General features: G+C 42.9%; 1 protein-coding gene across 1 annotated transcript in view; it reads left to right on the forward strand.

Annotated features, from left to right (window-relative positions):
- The first annotated feature begins 12,084 nt into the window (after nt 1-12,084).
- The window catches only part of LOC127576708 (dihydropyrimidinase-related protein 2-like), a 37,207-nt gene continuing 32,331 nt past the window's right edge, over nt 12,085-16,960 (forward strand). The window contains exon 1 of the mRNA XM_052027383.1: nt 12,085-12,367. Coding sequence (XP_051883343.1) covers nt 12,326-12,367 — 42 coding nt within the window. The 5' untranslated portion in view covers nt 12,085-12,325. The remainder of the gene's footprint in view (nt 12,368-16,960) is intronic.

Here is a 16,960-nt window from a genome sequence, read left to right on the forward strand (position 1 = left end):
ACTGTATTCTGCTGAATGCCAGTGGGCTTTTCTACCTCTAATGACATTAACCTTATTATCTTTTGAATACTTATTTCTAGGAGCAAGCCTTCATTTCCCTAAGTACTCTTGTATTCCTATGTTTATTTTCCCCTGTTAAAACTTCATGTGGAATCCCTATTTAACATCTTAACCAGTCCCTAATACATATCCATGCAGACCCCTTTAATTTCCAACTGGTTGTTGTTTCTTTAATTACTCCTTATCTATAACATGCTTGTAGAAGCTCTATTTTCCTATATGTTGAAGAATGGTTTTCTTTTTTAACTCCCTCCTACCCTTCCTAATTTCTTTGTGTTTTCGTGCTGCTCATGGTTCCCTCTGCAATATTCCTTACATTTGTTCAGTACCTTTCGTCAATCTTATCTTTGCTATAACCTCCATTTATCCATGGAACCTATGTCTTCACCGTGCCCCTTACTGCCATTCACCTGCCATTTCCTGTCTCCTGTGTTAATCTGCCTTTTTTCCAGTCACCCTTTGCTTCATGCTCCCTATAATGGCTCTGAAGCTCATACCAGGAATGTACAAGCATGTTAAGGGTGAAGGTACCATTCTGATAAAAGGTCATCATTCTGAAATGATAACTCCACAAATTCTAGCTGTTCTGTTGAGTATTTACATTGTTTTTGTTTTTAATAAAACTCTTCAGTCGACTGGTTTGTTCTTGGTTCCCTTCAATTCTCCATGTTGAATTACATGTAATCACGACTTTAGACCATTGAAGGAAATGATGAAAGAACTAGCCATATACTTACATGTAACTATGTAACTAACCTTCTCTTAGGCCAAAAATGACACAGGCATTCAAATTCAGGTGCAAATCAACAGGAGATAACCACTATAGGGTTATGTCTCCAATAATGTCAGATAACTAATAATAGTCAAACTAAAACATCACCAGTAGTGAAAATGTCATTTAATTAAGTCATAGAATCAAAGAGTCATATAGTCATATAACACAGAAACAGACCCTTCGGCCCACTGTATCCATGCCAACTATCAAGTACTATGTATACTAATCCCATTTACCAGCACTTGGTCTACAGCTTTCGATATTTTGGAATATATATTTTCTATACATTGGGTAAAAGATTTCTTCCTCAGATCCCCTCTAAACCTCATACCCTATATTCTAAACCTACACCCTCTAGTTTTAGATATCTCTGCTATGAGGAGAAGTGTCCTACTTTGCCTTTCATTATTTCGTGTGTCTCTATCAGGTCCCCCAGTCCAAGGAAAACAAACCCAAGTGAACCATTCTCGGCTCATAACTGAAATACTCCATCCTAGCCAACATCCTGGTGAATTTCCTCCCTGCCCTCTCCAGTGCCATCATGTGTTTCCTATAGTGTGGCAACTAGTGGTTTCCTATTTTATATTGAAGCCATCATGTGAAAATTATTTTGTTCCAAATACTTATGTTCAAAAATATAATTGTTAGAATAAATATGAATCAGTAAGATCCACAATGTGGGCAAAGAAAACTCTAAAGCAAACTGATAATTAGTATTATTTGTTGCCAAAACTTGGTGGTCTGTATTTTTCATATCACTCAGTCCTATATTGTGACACAGTTGCACCGGATCCCCTCTAAGTCACACATCATCCTGACCTGGAAATAACATATTGTTCATCGTCACCAGGTCTCAGTCCTAGAATCCTTGCCCCTCAATCCCATGGGAGAACCTTCACCAGAACGATGACAGCTGCTCACCACTACCTGCTATGCAGGAGCAAATAGAAGTAGACAATATATACTCACCTGGACAACAATGCCCACATCTTGTAAGTGAATAAAAAGGCCTCCCTTTCCAACTTATGAACCATAGAACCATAGAACAATACAGCACAATACAGGCCCTTCGGCCCACAACGTTATGCCAACTTTTAAACCACTCCTAAGACTACCTAACCCCTTCCTCCCACATATCCCTCTATCTTAAATTCCTCCATATGCTTATCTAACAATCACTTGAACCTGACCAATGTATCAGCTTCCACCACCACCCCAGGCAGCGCATTCCATGCACCAACCACCCTCTGGGTGAAAAACCTACCTCTGACGTCTCCCTTGAACTTCTCACCCATTACCTTAAAGCCATGCCCTCTTATATTGAGCATTGGTGCCCTGGGAAAGAGCCACTAGCTGTCCACTCCATCTATTCCTCTTAATATTTTGTATACCTCTACCATGTCTCCCCTCATCCTCCTTCTCTCCAATGAGAACAGCCCTAGCTCCTTTAGTCTCTCCTCATAACCCATACTCCCTAATCCAGGCAGCATCCTGGTAAATCTCCTCTGCACCTTTTCAATGCTTCCAAATCCTTCCTATAATGAGGCAACCAGAATTGGACACAGTGCTCTAAGTGTGGTCTAACCAGAGTTTCATAAAGCTGCATCATTACTTCGCGGCTCTTAAACTCGATCCCATGACTTATGAAAGCTAACATCCCATAAGCTTCCTTAACTACCCTATCCACCTGTGAGGCAACTTTCAGTGATCTGTGGATATGAACCCCAAGATCCCTCTGCTCCTCTACACTGCCCAGAATCCTGCCATTTACCTTGTATTCCACCTTGGAGCTTGTCCTTCCAAAGTGTACCACCTCACACTTCTCTGGATCTGCCACTTGTCAGCCCAGCTCTGCATCCTATCAATATCCCTCTGTAAGCTTCGACAGCCCTCCACACTATCCACAACACCACCGATCTTTGTGTCATCTGCAAACTTGCAAACCCACCCTTCCACCCCCTCATCTAAGTCATTAATAAATATCACGAAAAGTAGAGGTCCCAGAAACAACCCCTGTGGAACACCACTTGTCACAGCCTTCCAATCAAAATGCACTCCCTTCACCACAACCCTCTGCTTTCTACAGGCAAGCCAATTCTAAATCCACACAGCCAAGCCTCCCTGGATCCCTTGGCCTCTGACCTTCTGAAGAAGCCTACCATGCGGAACATTGTCAAACGCCTTACTAAAATCCATGTAGACCACATCTACTGCACTACCCTCATCAATCTTCCTGGTCACTTCCTCAAAGAACCCTATCAGGCTTGTAAGGCAAGATCTTCCCTTCACAAATCCATGCTGGCTGTCCCTAATCAGTCCATGATTCTCTAAATGATCATAGATCCTATCTCTTAGGATCCTTTCTAGCAGCTTACCCACCACAGACGTAAGGATCACTGGTCTGTAATTCCCTGGACTATCCCTACTACCTTTTTTGAATAAGGGGACAACATTCGCCACCCTCCAATCCTCCGGTACCATCCCCATGGACAATGAAGACTCAAAGATCCTAGCCAATGGTTCAGCAATCTCCTCCCTCACCTCCCAAAGCAGCCTGGGGAATATTCCATCAGGTCCCGGGGATTTATCTGTCCCAATATTTTCTAACAGCTCCAACACATCCTCTCTCTTGATATCTGCATACTCTAGAACATTACCCTTACCAATGCTGTCCTCAGCGTCATCAAGACCCCTCTCTTTGGTGAATACTGAAGAGAAGTATTCATTGAGAACCTCACCCACTTCCACAGCTTCCAGGCACATCTTCCCACCTTTGTCTTTAATCAGACCTACCTTTACTCTAGCCATCCTTCTGCTCTTCACGTATGAGTAAAAAGCCTTGGGATTCTCCTTAACCCTACTTGCCAAAGCCTTTTCATGTCCCCTTCTCGCTCTCCTCAGCCCCTTCTTAAGTTCCTTCCTTGCTACTCTATATTCCTCACGAGCCCTATCTGATCCTTGCTGTTTACACCTTATGTATGCTGCCTTCTTCTTCCTAACTAGTTGTTCCACCTCCCTTGTCACCCATGGTTCCTTCACTCTGCCATTCCTTCTCTGCCTTACTGGGACAAATTTATCCCTAACATCCTGCAAGAGATCCCTGAACAATGACCACATCTCCACAGTACACTTTCCCTAAAAAATGTCATCCCAATTTACACTCTGAAGATCTCTCCTTATAGCCTCATAATTCACCTTTCTTCAATTAAATATCTTCCTGTCCTCTTTGCTCCTGTCCTTGTCCGTGACAATGCTAAAGGTTATGGAGCAGTGGTCGCTGTCCCCCAAATGCTCACCCACCGATAGATCTGTCACCTGACCCTGTTCATTACCTAAAACTAGATCTAATATGGCATCCCGTCTAGTCGGCCTGTCAACATAGTGTCACAGGAATCCGTCCTGGACACACTTAACAAACTCTGCCCTGTCTAAAGCTTTGGCACTAAGCAGGTGCCAATCAATATTTGGGAAGTTGAAGTGTCCCACGATAATAACCCTGTTATTTTTGCATCTTTCCAAAATCTGCCTCCCAATCCACTCCTCAGTATCCCTACTGCTACCGGGAGGCCTATAGAATGCTCCCAGTAGAGTAACTGCTCATTTCTTGTTCCTAACTTCCACCCATGTTGACTCTAGAGAGGATCCTTCTACATTATCCACCCTTTCTGCTGCTGTAATAGTGTCCCTGACCAGTATCGTCACCACTCCTCCTCTTCTCCCCCCCCCCATCCCTTTTAAAACACTGAAAACCAGGAATATTCAATATCCATTCCTGCCCTGATGTCAGCCATGCCTCTGTAATAGCCACAATATCATAGTCCCATGTACTTATCCAAGCTCTCAGTTCATCTCCCTTATTCCTGATGCATTTTGCATTTAAGTAAATGCACTTTAGCCCATCCACCTTACTACTTTTATAGCCTGTACTCTGCTTCTCCTTCCTCAAAGCCTCTCTACCTGTTAGATCTGACTTTTCCCCATCCCCTTCTTCCTCTGACCTGCTCCTCCAGTTCCCATCCCCCTTGCAAACTAGTTTAAACCCTCCCGAACCACCCTAGCAAACCTGGCTGCAAAGATATTGCCCCCCCCCCTCAGGTTCAGGTGTAACCCGTCCTCTCTGTACAGGTCCCACCTTCCCCAGAAGAGATCCCAATGATCCAAAAATCTAAAACCTTCCCTCCTGCACCAACTTCTCAGCCACGCATTTATTTGCCATCTCCTCCTATTCCTACCTTCACTATCGCGTGGCACTGGCAGCAATCCCGAGATTGCTACCCTTGAGGTCCTGTTCTTCAGCCTTCTGCCTAGCTCCCTAAACTCACTTTTCAGGACCTCATCCCTCTTTCTACCTATGTTGTTGGTACCAACATGAACCACGACTTCTGGCTATTCTCCCTCCCACTCAAGAATCCTGTGGACCCGATCAGTGACATCCCGGACCTTGGCACCTGGGAGGCAACATACCATCCGGGATTCATGCTCACTGCCACAGAACCTCCTATCTGTTTCCCTGACTATCGAGTCCCCTATCACTACCGCCTTCCTCTTCTCCTCCCTTCCCTTCTGAGCAGCAGGACCGGTCCCAGTATCAGAGACCTGGCTACTGCTGCTTGATCCCTGCAAGTCATCCCCCTCAACAGCCTTGTGCTTATGACTTGACTAAAATCCAATATTTTGATCAAAGTTTTGTGATGCTTCCTAATATTCCCTTACTCTGTATCCAGTTTGATCTGTGTATACCTTAAAGTGCTGAAGAACATTTTTCTAAATTAAAGAAGTGATATTTATTGTCAAATGCTAAGCTGTTCATTTGCTAGTACATCCAGTCTGAACTATGGGACAAATTTTCATGTGTTTCCCTTACCAAAATGTTAGATTGGTTTAACCCACCAAATGATGCTACAACTCCCCTCATTTCATGCACCTACATTGGCTGGGACAGATCATTGTTAGGCTAGTTGCACTCCTGAGGCCATCCTTACCACCTGACAGGATTTTGAACCTGGAAACAGGGATGGGAACACAAACAGAGCTGTGGATCTAAAAGACAAAAGATCTAGTGACAGCTTCATTAGTCACTACTGCATTTGAATGCTCACTTAGGAGAAAATTAAGGAAAATGAGATAAGAGTGTTTGGAAGGTCCTATTTTTCATCTCTTGGCTGCTCTTTTCCTGTGATTCTTGCTGGTGCAAGCCAAGAAATCATGAGTGGAAAATTCACTAGAAAATCATTCCCTTCATCTGTTGCAAGTTCCAAACTATCAAACTCAAATGCTTCTCTGCGTCATTGCTGGGAATTCCTGTTTGAGTGATAACTGGCCACTTTAGAAACCATATGGTTATCATATACACAACTGAACAATCACAATCTCTACTTCTTCAAAAGTAGCTCAGCTCTGCTGCTGAAATGCAGAAAAACTGATAGAACAAAGGTAGAATTGGAGATTGTTTTGTAGCTGAATCCAAAATTCAGAAATGCTTTCAATGTAAAATGGGAATTATGAGCTTACCATCTACAATGGTAAATGTATTGGAGGATGCTAAGCAACTTTTATTAATGTATTGTTTTTAATACAGGCAACTGTCTCCAAACACACCTTAAAGATGAAAAGGAGCAAGTACTAAGCCTTTGTAAGGGTGTTCTAAGCAGCAACCAATAAGAGCTGATGAGATGCCTTATAAAGTTGAAACAGGAAGGCTGAGGGGAGAGAGTTCCAAGAAGAGTATCACCAGCGAAAGGGAAATAAGCTTATAACAATTCAAATATGTTTAATAAATTTATTAGATATCTCTGCAAATGCAGTTGGTGAATATGCCACAAGTGGATACCAAATGGTTTAATTTGTAGAAAGGGTTACTTAAACATCACATGAGAAGTCAATGGTTAAAAGATTTGTTCAAGTGGAATGAAATCATAAGCTATTTTATAAATGTTGTTTTTATCAATTCACTGTATTCAGAACACAAAAGAAATCATTGTCTGAAGAGTAGGTGTTTCCAGTAGTATTACAATTAAGCAGCTACCTATAAAAGAGTCCTTGGAGATCACCCCAGGAGTGTTGATGTTTATAAAATGCATCATTACCCACAATGAAGATATTTCAAGGAGCATGTCTGTTTAAAAAGCCCCAGATTATACAGAAGAAGGAATATCCTTAGCAAATGAACAGAAATTGTCCCTTCCTGATATTAAGCAATAGACAGGTTTTCAAATGCTCCTCTGTCACCTCTCTTTCATTATCCAACTAATTAGAGTACTCTTGTTCTATCCAAAATTAGCTTACTCGTTTCAAGCAATGGCTTCTCGTCACATTCACCAACTAAGAATCCATCCTTCACCACTTTCACTTCCTTGTGGGCAAGCTGTCCCTTGGTCATCAGCAGATACAGAGTAAATGTATGCATTTTTATTGATATTAGTCTATATTGTTTCCACACAGCCAATTTTGAACTGTTAAAACTGCCAGTGGCACTGCCTTGAATGAGTCACAATTTTGTTCAAAAGGAAGAAGACAAAATCCATTATTAACACCCTTAATTAAAGGCATCTCCCTTGTTTCTGACTCTGTCTCTACTCATCCATTGATGTTGAAACTTCAAATTCTATATTTTCCCCATTAATAAGACTATTTGTCTTCATCTCCACAATTCTAAACCTTCCAGCTGCAAGTCATTCCCTCTGAAGCTCTTATTCCATATTTTGTCATCAGTAGACATAATTATTCTCAACCCTTCCTTGTTAGCCTTCCATCCTCATTAATTTTTAAACTGAAACATACAAAACAAACTATGTCCCACAGCAAGCTTCATTCTGTACACATATCCTCACTGACCAATGAATCTCTTTGAAAAATACATTGGAGTAATCTTAATTTTGAAGGAAGAAAATTAAAGTTATAAGTATAAAGGAAAACCTTTTCTCCAGTAACCCATGAAATTCAGTCCTGAGCTCCGATGCTGTATGTGTGGAGTCTGCACATTCTCCCATGGCCATATGGGTTTTCTCCAGGTGTTCTGATTTCCTACCACACCCCAAAGACATGTGGGTTGATGGGTTAATTTGCCACTATAAATTGCCCTAGTATGTGTGGAAGACTCTGGGGGAAGTTGATGGGAATGTGGAGAGAATAAATTGAGATTAATATTGGATTAGCGTGAATGGGTGCATGATGGTTGGCGCAGACTCAGTGGGCTGTCTCAATGTCGTGTGATTCCATGACTCAGTCACTATGATTCTGTGACGAATTTTTCATACAATGTTAAACTATTAGAAAGAACAAACCGGGGGGGGGGGTATACGTGCATCGGCCTTTAATATGGTTCGTTGGACAGGCTATTGAAACGGCATATATTGATTTTACAAACCAGGGAAGTTATATCTAAAAACGTTTGGAAGTTATATAAAATTGGTGAGGCCCCATCTGTAGCATTGTGTCCATTTCTGGGCAAAACCCTTTCAAGAAGGACAACAATTCTTTAAGGAGGATACAGAGGAAATGTACTTGAATGTTGCCAGGAACGAGAGATGCCAGAGAACTTCACTTACTCTCTCCAGAGCCTAAAAAGTTAAAGGGGCAAAAGTTAAAGTTAAAGTCAAGAAGGATTTTACTACCTTCAGTTCCCGGGTCGGAAGCATTGGCAACCAGACGACGCAGATTTGTCATCCGCAAACTGATCAAAGACGACATGAAGGAAAATAATACGAACACAGATGGTTATTATGATCTGGAACGCACTTACTGAAAGTGGGAAATTTGCGAGGCCAGGGGTGTAGAGCAGTTGAGTGATTCTTTCAAAGAACCGGGATAAGTATGAAGGGCCAAATTATCTCATTCTAAGATAGACTATGTATTTATCGGGGACAAATGAAACGCATGAATTTCATAAAGTCTCCGGCTTATGGGGCAACATTGTTGTCAGTGGTGCGAGAAATATCATTCAAAGATACTGAAAGGCTTTAGCAGCTATACAGAGATATGGTTAATAAATTTAGCAGTGACAAATGTAGATAACAAAGTAAGTCATTATTAAAATTAACGCCAAATTGTCTGAATATGCTGGTACGGAACTGCGAAAGCGCGATAAGATATAATGCCAACGTTAAAAGGCATAAGGATGTATGTAAAATATTCGGCGAAATGATCAATATTCACTCGCTACTGGGGAGATCGCGGTTCTTCTGAATGGACAGAGAACTGTAGGAACGGGTTAAACGAGCACCGACCCACTGAGAGGATAAATGAATGGACCTGTAGGAGCCACTGATCAAAGGGTTCCTTGGTGTAACTGTGGAGGATTGCATCCAGCAAATCAAAACTACTCATGCAAAACATTTTTTAAAATGCTGAGATGTGATCCTAAGTAAACTCTATTAACAACAGTTTCATACTGGTACTGCTGGGATTTGTCCCCCTATTTCTCGATTATTGTTTTGTTGCTCTTGTTTTATAAGAAGCAACTTTCATACTGACTTCTGTTGAAAGATCTCAACATAAAATTACTGCTGTGCAATCAGATTCACTATCGTCAATGAGCAGATGAATTCTGTGAATAATAGATTCTTCCCCTCGCTACCAATGCTGAAGCACCGACGGGCTACATTGACGGAGCTGCTCGAAAAATGTTAAATATGACACAATTGTCCAAAAATAGGTACATTGTCACCAAATTACGCACACTTTCTACCTGCAGCTCCTAATAAGAGTACGCATACTAATACGATCAACGTGCCCTCACGCATCTTTGTTACGCGTCCATTAAGTACACAATTTAAAAATCCAATACTTTGTGTTGTTTTGGAGTTGTTTTTGATTTTTCTAATTGTTCGCTATTTAGTCTTTCGTCATCAAAAACTAAAACGCAGGATAAGCTGAACCCATAACAGTTAAAATTGAAATGCGTTTTGTTTTCGCACCCGCTCTATTGGGTTAAGAGAGCGAGTGGGATGAAACAATATTGCGTTATAAAATCCATAAATATGCTGTAGGCACCGTCAAACCTCCACTTAATACCAATAACGTTAAGGTGAACTACAGTCATTTCTGATGCAATACACCAAAATAACTTTTTTAAAAGCGGTTGCTGCTAGTTTGACAGTTTGGGTGCCATTTATTCATTGAGCGATTGTGATCACGTATTTGGGGATATGAATACATTTCATGATCAGTTCTGAAAAGGAAAGCCGTCATTTCCTGAACGCCTCCCATCAGCACCACAGCTTGTGAACAGCTCCTCTCCTTCTTTGGGGGTCGAGGCATTTTCCTCGTTAAGACAAGGTTGGGACGAGGCACACATGCGGCCAGAGCTCGTCGCTTCCGGGTCAGCTCTGGTCAGATGTAACTCCAGAGAGAGAGGAAGAAGCAGAGAGAGCCTTCCCTCCAAAGTCCAGCCCCCGTCCACTCAACCTATTTGATCCGGCCCCCTACTGCCGCTGTCACAGACCATGGCAGCAAAGCAGCCCATGGCAACCGAGGAAGAGGATCTACCGGTTTATTTAGCCAAGCCGGGCACCAGCAGCCCCAAGCCCCGCCAGAAGTATGGGGGCATGTTCTGCAACGTGGAGGGAGCTTATGAAAATAAAACCATCGACTTCGATTCGTTGAGTGTGGGCAAGCGCAGCGCTCGGAGTCTGGGAAGGAACGACGGGAGCCAGGTTTCTATCGAGTCTGACGGTTTGAGTGAAACTGGGAGTGATGTCAGTGAAATGTCCAGCTGCTGTGAGCCTGTGGCGCGGGGCGAGACGGAGCTGGATCAATTAGCCGGGGCTCAGAGAGAGGGGTCTCCGCACATCTCCCACACTCAGGTAAAAGCCATCACTCATGTATGCAGCCTTTCGAATATCTCAGAGTTACTTTGTATTCCTTTAACTACTGAACTTGTTTAAAATGGGGAGCAGGGGGTCGGGAGGTGGGGAGAGGCATTGTTCAATTCTGCCTAACGTCGCAAGGTTCCCAGTGTGAATAATTTGCAGTGGTCACTCTGCCTTGTACATGTGGCTTTGTAAAAGTGATGCGTCGATGCCTTGGAAAAGCTTAGCTCTCCCACGTGTCACTGTTGTAGATATATTTGTAACAAAACAAAAGTTTCTACAAGCACTTTAAGAAGAATTAGATCTTCCTTGGTGCCCATTGCTTTGATAATGGAGTGTCCGATTGACCTGACCGTTTACACGAGGATGGGGTGTTGGGGACTGTTCGTGACCGCTCACACGGCTTTGCTGAAGACAAGGCACTGGAACAAGGTACCATCCGCATAAACTTTCCCCTAAACTTTGCTTCATTCTGAAGTCAGCTCCAGAACATACAATGTTTTGACTGATTGATACCGTCCACTATAGCACTCTGCCACATTATCTTTATTCCCATCCATGTGCGCGTTAGTTCGATGCGGTTCTGCTGTTTTGTGGATTATGAAGACAATAGGGGAGTACCTTCACGTGTTTGTCAGACTGAATGCAAGCCTGCCTTAAGTCTTTGGACCATCCATCAGACCAAGATATTATGACAATGAATGCGGAGAGGAGGTTTATAGTAAACTCATCGCAGAATATCTGGTTAACTGAAATAAAGGAAAAATAAACCAGGATAGGAATCATGGATGATTATATTATGGATGACGGACGGGTAAACACGAGATCAGATAGTTGCTTGATAATTCTATAAGATCGCCAGCAGTAGAGAAGATTCCCCTTGTGATTACCCCGGGAAACCATGGACATGGTAAAAGATAATGCCAAAATCTGACAAAGCCATTGCTTAATAAATCATTCAATTCCTCACACTTTAAAGCGGTGCTCTGGAATTCAAATCTTAGAATTGCTTTGATTAAAAAGGTTTTTGTTTTGGACTGGGAATATAGGTGAAATAATATGCAGAGTAAATATTCATTATGGAATTTTTGTTTTAAAAGATGCGTGATTTTATTGGGCGAAAAAAATAATGGGTAATTCTGAATGCAGGCATCAGTATACATCTGTGTAGTGGTCAAAATTATTGGCGACTAATTCCATTCTAATAGGATGTGATCAATTAAATGCAGAGCCTGTGTGTGGGGAGTGGCTGCCGGCCTCGCCCTCTTCCCTCCCCCCCCCCCCCCCCCCCCCGCTCTCTCTGTCCGGACGCTCTGTCATCCCGCTCGGGGCGGCGGCGCTGGTGAATACGGGGAGGGTGCTGGGAGTTGAAACATGCTAATAAGGCAGATGGTCTCCGAGCTCGCTGGAGGGGGAGGGAGAGAGAGAGAGAGAGAGAGAGGAAGTTGGGAGGGGGGGGGGGGTCGAGGCGGTGCCAGTCTGCGCTGCGAACCTCGTCTTGTCTGCACAAGCACCATTTTCAGCACCACCAAGGGAAAGACGAGAGAGATCAGAAAGTCTCTCCCCAGCCCACGACCGCTCATCCGATCTGCAGAACAAAAACACACACACACGCACGCACAGCGCAGAGCTTCCTCTTGTGTATCAAGGTCTGCATTAGCAAAGGTTTGAACGCAGAGACATGCTGTCCTACCAAGGCAAGAAGAACATCCCGCGGATCACGGTAAGCACTGAAGCATTTAGCACGGTGACAGTCCTGATCTGGAGCAGGGGGCTGCACTAACGGGAGCCTTTCACCGATTTAACTGTGACCGAGGCGAGATCTGGACTGGTCATTCAGGCTCTCGATGGTCACTGGGGGGGGGGGAGGGGCGGGGGTGGGTTGGTGGGGTTGCAATCTGGCTGCAGAGTATAAAACAAAATCCTTGTCTGAAAAATGGCGACGTTGCAACAGACAGTGGCTGGAGATGGAAAAAGGGGATTGAACAAGGAATGAGTTTCAGTGCAACGGAGTGGGCTGGGCTGGGTGGGAGCGGTGCTCGCTTATTGTTGGCGAGGAAGCTTAAATTTGAATGTATTAATAAAGGCAATGCAGCATTTGGTGCCAGTAAAGGGCGACGGCTGAGCTCCGGGAGGGAGGCACAAAACAATGGCACCCAGAGTCTGCATTGGAACCTGCTTGAAACTGGGTCACTTTCTCCCAGGATATCAAATGATGTTTCACACACATTTACTGCAGAGTTTTTTTACCTAAACAGAAATGTCTTTTTGCGCTGTACCGTTCAGGCGTTGTTTCGGATTAATCGCATTTATTTTTGGAAATAAATTGCCTAACGGAGGGAATCGCCCTCGTGTGGTCTGGGCTCGATAATAAACAGCCTTTTTATCGCATCTGAATCACTTTCCTTGACTGGCGAGAGGAAGGAGCTGCGGGCATGCGCACTCGCAAACCATTCATCCTTGGCATTTCGCCCTTTGTGTTTGGTGGGTCGCCTGCAAAACTGGGCGTAGTTGCTGCTTTAAAGAAAAGACAATCTGATTGACCGTGTTTGTCAGTTTCAGAGATGGAGCTGGCCGGGGACTGCCGGCTACTGCACTGAGCAAATGCAAAGCTAAAACCTGCGGGGGGGAAAAACGTGTCTTTACACCCATCTTTTCGCCGTACACCGTCGTCTGGACATTCTTGTTGTTAGAAGTGTTAAAGAAACAGAACAATATAAAGGGTGGAGATAGGATTAAATCAGAGCTACATTTTGCTCTTTATTTTTTTAATGACCGGTTTTCTCCTGGACGGGGCGGGTGGAGTCGAGTCCAGCTATATTGTTTTTTCAAATGTGTGTTTGAAAGTACGTGCAATCACAGAGTGATTTTCACAAAAGAAACATCAAAAGATGCTCTACGTGGGTGGGTAATGAACCAAATAATAAGCAAGAGAGTGAATGGGGATCTGACGCAAAACTGTGGAGGATTTAGGGTTTAAACATTATTTGGGGCATGGAAAGAGAGGGAACAAGACAGAAATGGTTGTGAATAGAATTGCAAGCTGCCAGGCTTTGATGTCAGAGAATTCGATCATTGTTGTAAGGGAAGCACACAGACAGCCAGCATGTGGAAGAATAGAGGATGTGAGTGGTTAGGTTTGGGAGTGATTGTGGAGACAAGGCTGGGTGAAGCCAGGGAGGAATTAGTATAATAAAATAACAATAACTAACATATTATGGAAAGGGCCAGGCAGGAGTTGAGGCCAATGATCAGATCTTGAATGGCAGGGTGCACTTCATGGCTTGCATGGCTCATTTTTGTTCCTGTTTCTTATGTTCTTATTAAACATCCAATATTGTGAAAGTGGAGACTTGTTTTTCTTTGTGATGTTTTTAAGCTTTGAAGTTCATCTCAAATCCAACAGGCATGGAGGATGATGGAAAAGGAGAATAGCTAATAGGACAGGGATTAGAAGATAGCTTTAGGATTTGAAAATGTTAACTGGGGAATGTTATGACTTATCCAGGACTACATTTCAACCAAGAAGTCAGGTAGGAAGATGTTGGAGGAGAGATAAAGCTTGGTGCCATGTGTATATATGGAAGCTGATCCTATGAAAAATATTTTGCAAAAAATATTTGGATGAGAAATGAAAAGGAGTTAGGAATACAGCCTGGCACAAATTGTGCTGCTGAGTGGGAGGGAGTGGGCGGAGAAAGTATTTGGAGACGGGAGAGAGGCCAATGAAACAAAATGCATTGTGAGAGATGGAGTAGAAGCAAATGTGACACCTCAAGAGAAGCTATAGATCAGCACGAACTGGCTAATCATTCCAAAGGCCACAGAGACCTCATGGAGGACACAAAAGGCAGTGGACTGCTGTTGAATTATAGTCATAACACAGTCCACAGATCTTAGAGCAGTTTTGATGGTGGGCACCCAATACAGTCAGGCACAAGTAGGTGAGGATGTCATTGTCCAAAGGCTGGGTGTAGAGGGAAAGTGATTAAAAATTCAAGACTGCCATCTCTTGCACATTGAAGTTAGAAGAAGATGCCACAAGATGCTGGCCATTGGTTTCTGTGTCTCCAAATCCATTCACAATGTGGCAAAATGTTGATCAATCTACCTCCAGTCCTGCATTTGTGGGTGCACAGTTGTGCAGGAAGAGTCACAGGCATCTGGCCAACCACATCAGAAGTGGGTGAAAGTTTCATGAATCTGCTTCTGGGCTTCTGAAGGAATTCCACCCTGCCCTCGATTTTATTTTTTATAATACAGTCCTGCAAACAGGTTGATTGAACTTATTGTCCCTTCCCTTACTACCAACATTGTCCATATCAGATCTAAACACCACACATAAATAGTGGAAGGCTTGATTTTGATACTGTAAAGTGACAGCTACTGTTTACCTTATTAACTAGGAATACAATTACTGTCCAGGTTTGCCATCGTACTTACTACAGAAAACAAGCAACCATTGCATTTCAGATTGCCGACAAGGTCAATGAATAGGGCCAAAAATTCTTGTCAGAATTTTTCTGAGTGCTTTCCAAACAAAGTGGAATTATGGCAGTAGGAAACAAAACAAAGTAAATTTCCTTGGTTTTTACAAACCATATGAGCTGCATGGTAACTTTGAGGTAAGGTAGGTCCTCAGCATTTAAAAGGTGCTTCGTCACTGCTTAGAGATCAGAAATCCTGGAAGAATGGGTTTCCCCCAGATTTTTCTGACTTGAATAGGTTCTGATTAGTATTTTTTGCCTCTTTTTCATGTCTGCAGATACTAAAATATGACCCAGCCAGATTGAGAGTTTGGCTGGCCATTGGTTAGGGAGGTATTCAGCATCTGCCTACAGGTAAGGAATGGAGAATAGTTTGGGGAGGGGGGAGGGATAGAGGTCCCATGAGGAAAGGCACTGGAATCGGAAGGGACAGAGAAGACCAGAAGGGTCAGTCTGAGATAAGGGGAGTAAGGAGGAAGAACAAAAGAGTTAGGCAGTAGAGCAGAAAATTCAAGGAGGATCTTGGAAAAGCCAGCGAGAGATGAGAAATAGCAGGTGGAATCATAAGGATCTGAGAGTGGGAATTTAAAAGGCTTGGTGAGATGAGAAGTGTTGGAGAACTCACGTAGGAAAAAAAGAGATCAGGTCAGTAGGTTTGGGCTAGGAAGTTTGGGGAAGCATTGGGGACAGATGAGAAGCATCAGGAGAGGATCAGAAGGGTTAAAGGAGTGAGAGGACTTGGGGAGGAATATGAAAAGTCAGGTCGCATCATCTTGTTGAAGCCATGAAGCAGATAAAATGGATCCAGCAGGTAAGCAGAAAAGCACCAACTTCCTTTAAAGCACTAGCTTTTCTCAAGGCCCCAAAAACCTAGCCCAGGTTAGAATTAAAATCATGGATAATTGGTGATGGGCCAAATGACCTGTTTCCATGCTCTATGACTTTATTAAATATGAGCCACACATCCTTTTTGCAGTATTTAAACTCCCAGCCCGCTTCCTGTGAGTCGTTTGGTTCCTCAAACCCCAACCCCTGAAATGCACCCATCCTACGCCCTTTTGGACCAGAAGTGAGGTTATGGAGGTGACAGATTCATACTCTTAACACTTCAACATCTTCCCTGTTCCAAAACTTGCTCTTTTCCAGCGTGCAAATTTCACCCCCTCTACGTTTTTACAATTTTCATTAAGACTTCCTATGTTTATATCATTGGTAAACCTACTTCTTAAACTTCATAAAGGTCTCTGCATTCTTCTTTGAAACACATTGAAACCATGCATTTCCACAGCATATTCTTGATTCAGCATCAAAGAAATCTGTAATTACTAACGGCTTTATTCAAATAGCATAATATTTTAATACACAGAGAAAACCTGGAATAACAAGAAGAAATTAAAGCTGGAAAATGTTTGGCTAATAATAATTCAGTAACATTACTCAGGGCCCCTTAATGGCTTGTGAGTCAATTCAGTTCCAGAAATGGATTGGGAATGTGCCAGGTTTGATCCATGGTCAAAACTGAATTAACCAGCCTTGACCTACAGTTGTCCAGGCAAATATTTATCCATCAATAAATATCATGTTAACAAAAGCAGATTAACTACTTCTTTATCTGATTGCCATTTATGGAATTGTGCTGTGTACATATACACCGCCATGTTTCTCTATGTTAAAATATGACAGGATTATGAAAACTAGTCAAGGGCTGTGAAACACCCTGGGAGTATCTAAGACAAAGGAAGGCACTACTTAAATTGAAATCAGTGTTTTCACTTAGAGTTGCAATGGGGCACTTGGTATGGGTGTTTTGGATTAGGCATGGGCCTGGC

Source organism: Pristis pectinata, chromosome 12, assembly GCF_009764475.1.
Source record: "Pristis pectinata isolate sPriPec2 chromosome 12, sPriPec2.1.pri, whole genome shotgun sequence".
NCBI classification, from domain to species: domain Eukaryota; kingdom Metazoa; phylum Chordata; class Chondrichthyes; order Rhinopristiformes; family Pristidae; genus Pristis; species Pristis pectinata.